This window comes from Lotus japonicus, chromosome 4 (genome assembly GCF_012489685.1).
Source record: "Lotus japonicus ecotype B-129 chromosome 4, LjGifu_v1.2".
Taxonomy (NCBI): Eukaryota; Viridiplantae; Streptophyta; class Magnoliopsida; order Fabales; family Fabaceae; genus Lotus; species Lotus japonicus.
The window spans coordinates 61,564,764-61,573,980 of record NC_080044.1 but is presented as its reverse complement, the minus strand read 5'-3'; the positions used below and the strand labels follow the sequence as shown (position 1 = coordinate 61,573,980).

Sequence of the window (9,217 nt, the reverse complement as noted above, 5' to 3'; positions counted from 1 at the left end):
TTGTTGTCAAATTATGCTTAGGTGTCTTATAAAAAGCTGACTCACTCATCTTACTTTGGACTTTTTAATGTGATTTGGCACTATAGAACCCACTTTTAACACAAGTCATTGTCACATGAGAGACACATGGAAAAAGGGTTCTAAAATTTCTTCTTCACATTCCTTCTACTTTGTTTGGTAATGCAGAAAAGGAAGAGAAAGATTAGTGATAGAAAGAAAACAGAAAAACCAATGCAGTTTCTCTTGTTTGGTTACATGAGAAAATGAGTGATAAAGAAACTATGAGTGGGGCCCGTCAATTTTTTTCTGCTCTCCCAGGGAAAGAAAACGTCTAATTTGGTTGAAACTCTACTATGCCCTATATGGTTTTTATTAATTATCAGATTTATGTCATTTTCTAAATATATCTTTTTCTTTTCTCTTATTTTTTTTTTTTCATCCAAACAACTTTAAAATCATTTCATGTTATTTTTCTTTTCTCTTACTTTTCTTCCCCAAGTTCGAACATGCAATACAAAGATGACTACACTAGAAAGCAGAAAGCGTAGCATTTGTTAAGAGATTTGGTTCAGGAATTTGAACTAACCTGAAAAATTGACAGTGGTACTGAGCCTATCTCACAACTGTATCAAAAGAGTATATTTGCAAAAGAAAGTGATCTTCATGAATAGGGTGTGATATACTAAGGAAATTATACACTCATGAGTCATGATTGAATTCCCCAACGATATTGGTTATAGAATTTTAGGAAAATATAGCATTTAACGTATCAATGTTAGGTAAATATAAATGATGATGAGAAGAGTGAAGAGGTTTTCAGGTACTGCTAATGCCATTGCATGTACGATCAATAATTCCTCTTATTTATATTATATTTCTTATATTCTTCATAGCCATACAAATGCTGCGGTAATTGAAAAACTAGGGGATGAAAATGCTAGCATAGGAAACAAAGAGAGACCCAGCATAGAGTGTCCCATTAAACTCTTGAACCTCACTTGCTGGTTCAGTGCCATACTCTTGAGCAAGAGATACAACCTGCAAAACCAAACCGTTCTCACTGATTCTAACTCCTGAAGGCAAAACTCGACGGATCGGGCGGCGAGGCAGTCCTAAATAACTATTCACTGCCACCCAGAACTGGCCTCTAGAATTCCTCTTGATGTTATCTGGTTTTCCTGCAAGTCTTATGAATGTGTCTGATAAATTTGCTCTTGGCCCTTTCAGCCAGAATCTCTGGATCCTGTTTTCCATGAACTCACTAACAAGCACAAATGAACCATCTCTGCTCACTGCTACCCCATTTGGCACAGCAAGATCACTCAGCAACACTGTTGTTTGGTTGGTGCTTGGATCATATTTGAGAAGTCTTCCAGTACTATCTCCACTGGTCAGAATTGTACTGATATCTCTACAAAAATCAAGCACCACATTTATTACTGGTCTAGACTAGAAAAATTAAATATACCACAGCTTCTATGTTTTTCCTGAATTCACTGCAGTCTATTATCTAACCGATCAAAATGAATCAGATTTAAAAGCTTGATTTCAAGTGTACAATCATCTTTTTAAATCTGAGTCATCTGATCTTAATTTGACGGCTACAAAATTATGACCCTAGTGAATTTAGAAAAATTCAATTGAATGAAATGAAAATTCATGACTTTGTTAAAAAAATCCTTCTAATTATCTTAGGAACAGACAAAACTACTCACTTGATCTGGAAATTAGCACTGGCTTCAGTGAAATAAACGATTCCTGTGTCAGGGTCTATATCCAAACCATCAGCAAACATAGAAGAATTGCCTTGTGCAGGTCCAACTAACTGGATTGGAGGCCCTCCATTGGCACCAATCTTGAGAAGCCCAAAATAGGCATCAGCTACATACAATTCCCCTGTCTGGTGATTGAAACCCAATCCTAAAGGCCTCCCACATGTAGCTTGGAGTGTTGAGAAGTCAGCAAGGCCATCACAAGTTATCTTGTTCCTGCAGAACCAACAAATAACACATAATAAGAATCAGTTCAAGTACCCAGAAGCTAGTTACAGAAGCTTCTCTTTAGAACTGATTTTGACTTCAGAATCAAATGAAGAAGTATTTTTGTATAAAAGAGTTCACTTTTGATATTTACCTGTTAGGGGAAGTGTAAGCATATTCCTGGAAACCCTCATTTGGACCAACATATTTGAAAATTCTTCCATCAGAAGAACTAACATAAGGCCCTGAACCATTCCTGTCAAATGCAAGTGCCTCAGGGCCTGTAAGAGGTGAAGGTAGCGGTAGCCTGTTGAGTAATAGAGCTGCTGATGGAGTACAAACCAGGAAGATGAAAGTTGCAAAGACAGAAATCATCATGGTCACAATGTTTAACATGGTATTCTCAACAATGTTTGATGTAAAGCACAGAGGATATATGGCTAATGAAGAACTCACTAATATTTATAGGCATGCTATGCCTTGTGATTATATGGTGGAAACGTGAAAATGCCACACCAAAAAGAAAACTGGCACAACTCAGCAAAACAATGAACCTCGTGAAACAGAACACACAGGGCAAAGCAATAGCAAAACCTTTGCTGTCAGAAACGCTCAAATTCAATGTGCAGAATGTGAATGCAAGATGAAAAATGTGTAGTCATAATTGTAAGAAGTAAATGGACGTTTTTAGTTTGCAGTTTCGAATCATGCATGCTTAAAATTTGTCCTCAGTGGCTTTGTCTCGTGGTGTGACTCGTGGAAACTCCTCTTCTACCTGCTGTAACTTGCACTCATGGCATGGCCAATGACCATGAGCTGATCTGTTTTTCAAGTGCGTGAAGTACGTGCAGAATCTGCGCTGTGTTTGGATAAAAAAGTGATTTGCTAAATAAAATTATAAATAGTGATAAAAGGTAGTTTCCGTGTGGAAATTTACAAAATCTTTTTTTTTAATATAAAAATTGTAAAATAAAAATTATTTTCCACTGAGAGAGTTAGCCCACCGTGATGTAGATGTTCCCGGCTCGAACAGGATTACCTCCGAAGGAAGATACCTGTAAGCGCAAAAAAATAAAATTATTTTATTTGCAATTTTTATAAGATAGGAATTGATTTAATAGTGAAATTCAATCTACTTTTTCCTAAATGACTCATATTAAATATGTCATAAAATCACCATAGTATTAAGGGACGCATTAGTATTTTAACATGTGTCATGAATGAACTGGTAATATCTAAAGAAACGTGTCAAAATGTTACTGGATCATTTTAAATTTTAGATTATGATAATTTTACCTAAAAATTTCTAGGGTGATTTATAAAAAGCCTCATAAAAATTGGCTTAAAGTATTTTATTTTGTGCTTAAAGTGGAAAAAAAAGCTTTCATATAGTCATCGTCTATATTCCAGAGTAATTCCTTCAAGACTATTTTAAGGAGTATATTCTTAATGTGATACATTTAGATATATGACACTGTTATTTCAATTTTAAGGAGTCTATTCCTATTGATATACATTTAGATACTTTTAGATCATTTTGGTAAGAAAAAATCAATTTCACTTTCTTTTCTTTTTTTACAAATCACAAGTTATATTACAATCAACACCAATAAACCACACCTTATGTTGCTCATCTTCATATTAGTAATAAAGTTAAAACATTCCAGTATTCAACTCAACCTATAACAACAACTCATGTTGCTCAACTTAGGTGTAAATATATCATAATACTTATATATTATCCTAAGACAATAATATAAGACAAGTGTCTAACAGTACGCCAACCTGAAGTTGGCCATTTCTAGACAAATCATTTGGAGCATGTTGTTGACGCCAAATATGAAGGCCGCAACGGCGGAGTGTGTGGCAGCAGCCAAACGACAACTCAGGAGGCACAACATCGGCGGAGACTTTGGCAACGAAGACTATGGCAATGGTCAGGCGGCACCTGAAGTGACGACAACGGTGGAGAGGTTGTGGTAGCCACGACGGTAAGGGAGGATATGTATGGAGGCAACACCATAAGTGACAGTAGTTGTGGAGGTCGATGCAACGATAACGACCATGGTGGGGAGCAGATTAGAGGGAGCGATACCGATACAGAGGGCAGTCAAATGAGAGGTGGTGGTGGTGAGGGACGACTGGTGTGGTGGAGTCGACGAACATTCTGGTCGATGGGCTAGATATGGTGGTTGAAGGGGAGGGATATGATGGTGGAGCGACGCGAAGGGATATAAACATGGTGGCGGAGATGAGAAAGGGCGATAGAGGTGAGGTTTTGTTAGGGGAGATGTGGGGGCGAGTGGTAGCATTGAGCGATGAGCGGCGAGTAACGACACAAAATCGTCGGTGGCAGATCGGGGTCACGACGTTTTGAAGAGGGCGAAGGAAGAGATGTAGAGGTTAGAGTTTGTAAGAAGTGTGATGAGGACTTTTGAGAGGGGAATGACGTATAAGGAATCCTATGCAGAGAAATCTATGGTTATAAGCGTCGTCTTGGTCGACACTAACTTTCCCGCTCATGAAGTGGGTCGTACACACGCAAAGTTAGTGTTGGCTTTGGTTGATGCTAATCTGGTCGATGAATGTAGCGTCGGTATGTTGCCACCATTATTTCAAGTGGGCGAACGCTAAGTAGGTTGGTGATTTTAGCATATATCGCAATCGACGCTAAATGATGCAAAGCTGCTACCAACTTTAAGTGATATTTTTTTGTAGTTTGCGTCTACTTAGCTGATATAAACCTATCAAATTTACCGTTGGTGTCGTGGATGACGCTAAATCAACACATTCTTGTAGTGCACAGCCGAGGAAAGAAAATGGTTTATTGGATAGCCAGGAAAAGAAAAGGGTTTGTGATTGGGAGACGGTGAGGGAATGACAATAGCGTGGTAGCGGTCGCGCGGGAAAGGAGAAGAGATGTGAGCTTGGGGAGGTTTTTTTTTCAGAATGTGGTCGCAAGGTTAGGTATGACCATATCATTTAAATTTAGTGTCGGCCTTTTTGACACAAATGTTTTATTTTGATATAGAGCCAACCCAGTCGACACTATTGGCTATATGATCTGCGCTTGCTTAGTGTCGGTTATTATGACCTTTAGATTGAGCTAAACCAACGCTACATAGAGTCAATTAGGTTGACGCTACTTTTAAGTACTACAAATTTGAACTCTAACGCTTTGCGTCAAATGGACCAGCACTAGACACTAAATCAGACATTTCCTGTTATAGTATTGTGGCTTGAATCCACGTGGTATTGGAGCTAGTCTTGTCTCCTAGACAAAGAAGACAACTCTTCAGCAATGGCTTCAAGTAGGTTCGCAGGAATGCTCTAATCAACTTTAGGAGGCATTAGGAAGAAGCAATGAAAGAACCAATTGGTAGACGAAAATTCTTCAGATTCTTCAAGCACAATTCTAACGTAAAATTAAGTAAGAAAAACACAAGAAAATTTTGCTGAGCCATTGCTCAATTTTCATATGAAACAATAAGCATATACATTTAGCCAATTGGCTTATTTAGTTTCCCTTAGGCCTAGAAGGTTGGGCCAAAGATTGGATGGTACCATAGAGATATATGTAGCGTAATTCAAAAACTAGGGGGTAAAAATGCTAGCATAGGAAGCAAAGAGGGGCCAGCCTAGAGTGTCCCATTAAATTCTTGAACCTCACTCACCGGTGTAGTACCATACTCTTGAGCAAGGGACACAACCTGCAAAACTAAATCGTTCTCATTGATTATGACTCCTTCGGGCAAAGCAGGACGGATTGGGAGTGGAGGTGGTCCTAGAAAACCATTCACTGCCTCCCAAAACTGGCCTCTAGAATTCCTCTTTATGTTACTGTTATGATAAAAAGGTCGTTGGTGCCACCTCAAAGGGCCCAATGGATCCAGGTAATGACAAAGTGGAGCACAATTTGGTTAGACGGAGCAGCCGAATTAGAACAAGGCCCACACGCTTTAGGGATTGAGAAGGGAAATATATAAATTGGGGGAAAAGAGTATCTAGGGTGTAGAGTATTTTGTGGTGTCTCTTCTCTCTGCCGTATCTAGTTATTTCTTCTCCTCTTAGGATTTTGTCTTCTTCTTGGTTACTTTGCTGCATAATAAACATATATGTACTCTCATGACAGATTTATGAGACAATAATAATACTTGTTCCTTGTTGTTTTATCTGCTGCAATCTCCTATCTGTTTTCCACACTGTAGGGTCACTTCATTGGTGCTTTCATTGACCTCTGATGGCGGAGAATACTCGTTTGAAGGAGATGGCCGCTGAGATTAAGCGGGTATCAGATACACTCGTTGTTCATGATCAACAGGGCATCGCAACCCAGCAACATCTGGACTGTATAGAAACAACTTTGGCTTCTGTTCAGCGTGCTCTAGATTCCATAACCCTTGCTGTGGCCAACCTTTCTTCTTCGCCGATTGGAGCATCACACTCACCTCCTCAGATGCTTTCGGTGCGTTTGGACTTTCCAAAATTTGATGGCACGGACCCTCTGAATTGGATCTTCCGAGCTGAAAAAATTTTCTCCTATTACGTGACTCCTGATTCACAAAGGCTCACCATTGGCGTTGTTCATTTTGAAGGGTCGGTAGTTCCCTGGTTCCAAATGTTGGTCAAGAACAATCAAGTGGCAACATGGGCAGATTTAGCTCGGGCAGTAGAGGAACAATTTGGGCCTTCACAGTTTGATTCTCCCCGGGCACGATTGTTGAAGCTCACCCAAGTTGGCTCTGTAGCGGATTATTATGCCCAATTCATGACTCTCGCCAACAGGGTAGATGGTTTATCCGATGCTGTGTTATTGGATTGCTTTGTAGGCAGACTTCGGGATTCCGTTCGTCGTGATGTTATTTCCCAGAGTCCCCAATCACTTTTACGCGCGACATCTCTTGCTCGTCTCTTTGATGAGAAGGTTAGTCAGGGTTTCTCCTCGCCTACTGCTCGCACAAACTCTGCTTCAGCATCACCGAAACCAGTCTCCTCCACCACTACAGCTAGTTCGCTCTCTTCCTCGTTGCCACCACTACTTCCAAAGCCGGTGCCTAAACTCCAACCTCAGGCCAAGCGTATTTCGCCTGCTGAGATGCAACTACGCAGGGAAAAGGGGCTTTGCTTTACATGTGATGAGAAGTACTCATGGAATCACAAATGCCCAAACAAACAACTCATGTTGTTCTTGACGGATCCGGACGAATCCAATCCAGATTCTTCTAATGATATTGCTTCTCAGCTACAACCAGATTCTGACGATCCTGAATCGCCTTCGCACCACCATCTCTCTCTGAATGCTTACAATGGTTCGCAAGGTTGTGCCACTATTCGATTTCAGGGCTCCATTGCGGGAAAATCAGTGCAGGTTCTCCTTGATGGGGGAAGCTCTGATAGCTTTATTCAACCTCGATTGGGTCATTACCTTCAACTCCATATTGAACCAGCTCCGAATATGAAAGTTATGGTGGGAAACGGTCATTATCTTCATGCGGAGGGTGTTATCCGACAACTGCCCCTCCACATTAATGGCCACTTAATATGTTTTCCAGCTTTTGTGTTACCTGTTTCAGGTTCTGAAGTAGTAATGGGAGCATCATGGCTGGCTACACTGGGAGCCCACATTGCAGATTACAGTTCGGCCACCATCAAGTTCTATTTAGACAATGAATTTGTCACTTTGCAAGGCGACAAATCTTACCTTCCTACTGTGGCTCAATTTCGTCATCTTAAACGTTTTTGTGCCACTAACTATATTGCTGCCATGTATACATATTGTCCTATTTTGCCTTGGATATATCTCTAGAGAGCGCCAAAGAATTGCCTACGGAATTACCAGATGACTTGTATGTTGTGATACACAAATTTGCCTCTGTTTTTGCAGTTCCGCACGATTTACCTCCACTACGCACTCAGGACCACTCCATACCCCTTCAGGACGGTGTTTCAGCCATCAAAGTAAGGTCATATCGCTACCGTTTTTCTCAAAAAGCTGAGATTGAACGCATGGTCGATGAAATGCTAGCTGAGGGTCTTATCCAACCGAGTACAAGTCCATTTTCAGCTCCGGTTCTCTTGGTCCGGAAGAAAGATGGTTCATGGCGTTTTTGTACTGATTATAGGGCTCTAAATGTTGTCACGGTTAAGGACTCTTTTCCTATGCCTACGGTGGATGAGTTACTAGATGAGCTTCGCGGCTCTCAGTTCTTCTCTAAATTGGATTTACGATCCGGGTATCACCAAATACTAGTTAAGCCGGAGGACCGCCATAAAACTGTTTTTCGCACTCACCATGGGCACTATGAATGGCTTGTCATGCCTTTCGGCCTCACCAATGCCCCTGCTACATTTCAAGTTCTGATGAATGATGTGTTCAGACCTTTTCTGTGCAAGTTTGTTTTGGTTTTTTTCGACGATATTCTAGTTTATAGCTCGTCTTGGACTTTGCATTTGGAACACCTAGCTATTGTCCTTGAGTGCTTGCAACGACACCAGCTTTTTTCTAAGCTCTCCAAATGCTCTTTTGGCCAGACTAGGCTGGAATATTAGGGTCATATTGTCTCGAATCAGGGTGTTGAGATGGACCCATCCAAGGTTACAACTATTCAAGAGTGGTCTCTCCCTGTCGCCATCACTCATTTGCGAGCATTTCTTGGCTTAACTGGTTATTATCGTCGCTTTATTAAAAACTATGCTTCAATTGTTGGGCCTCTTACTGATCTATTGCAAAAGGACAATTTTCACTGGTCACCGGCGGCGGAGTCAGCATTCATTGCTCTCAAACACGCCTTGCTTACTGCACCTGTCTTGGTACTCCCTGATTTTACTAAGCCTTTTATTGTTGAAACTGATGCATCCGGCCAAGGCATTGGCGCTGTTTTGTTGCAAGATGTCCATCCTATTGCCTACTTCTCTAAGAAGCTCTCCACTCGCATGCATAATCAATCAGCATATGTCCGTGAGCTTTATGCCATCACGGAGGCGGTGGCTAAATTTCGCCATTATCTGGTTGGACATTCCTTTGTCATTAGAACAGATCAGCGAAATTTGAAGCACCTTACTGATCAAGTCATTCAAACTCCGGAACAGGAGGCCTTGCTACCCAAGCTTTTGGGTTTCAATTTTTCTTTTGAATATAAACCAGGTCCTACTAATCAAGCAGCAGATGCACTGTCACGGTCCTTCCACATGGCCATTTCGTTTTCGCAGTCATCCATGCTCGCTGACATCAAGCGTGA

General features: G+C 40.8%; 2 protein-coding genes across 2 annotated transcripts in view; both read right to left on the bottom strand.

Annotated features, from left to right (window-relative positions):
* Nucleotides 1-844: 844 nt before the first annotated feature.
* LOC130714503 (protein STRICTOSIDINE SYNTHASE-LIKE 11-like) lies at nucleotides 845-2,409 on the bottom strand. The gene is made up of 3 exons (XM_057564403.1): nucleotides 2,134-2,409; nucleotides 1,716-1,988; nucleotides 845-1,411 (listed from the first exon to the last, which is right to left on the bottom strand). Exons 1-3 carry the CDS (start codon nucleotides 2,373-2,375, stop codon nucleotides 922-924), a joined length of 1,005 nt encoding a protein of 334 aa, XP_057420386.1. The 5' UTR covers nucleotides 2,376-2,409; the 3' UTR covers nucleotides 845-921.
* Nucleotides 2,410-5,440: 3,031 nt separating this feature from the next.
* Nucleotides 5,441-9,217, bottom strand: part of LOC130713086 (protein STRICTOSIDINE SYNTHASE-LIKE 12-like) — a 30,127-nt gene continuing 26,350 nt past the window's right edge. Inside the window, exon 4 of the mRNA XM_057562887.1 lies at nucleotides 5,441-5,819. Coding sequence (XP_057418870.1) covers nucleotides 5,618-5,819 — 202 coding nt within the window. The 3' untranslated portion in view covers nucleotides 5,441-5,617. The remainder of the gene's footprint in view (nucleotides 5,820-9,217) is intronic.

What these genes read in the sequence shown, in the direction of transcription:
- LOC130714503 (XM_057564403.1), bottom strand. Translation starts at nt 2,375, where the DNA reads ATGTTAAACATTGTGACCATGATGATTTCTGTCTTTGCAACTTTCATC. An exon ending in GCTTACACTTCCCCTAACAG is followed by an intron (nt 1,989 to 2,133) that starts GTAAATATCAAA and finishes TTGGTTCTGCAG; the next exon opens with GAACAAGATAACTTGTGATG. An exon ending in AGTGCTAATTTCCAGATCAA is followed by an intron (nt 1,412 to 1,715) that starts GTGAGTAGTTTT and finishes TGATTTTTGTAG; the next exon opens with AGATATCAGTACAATTCTGA.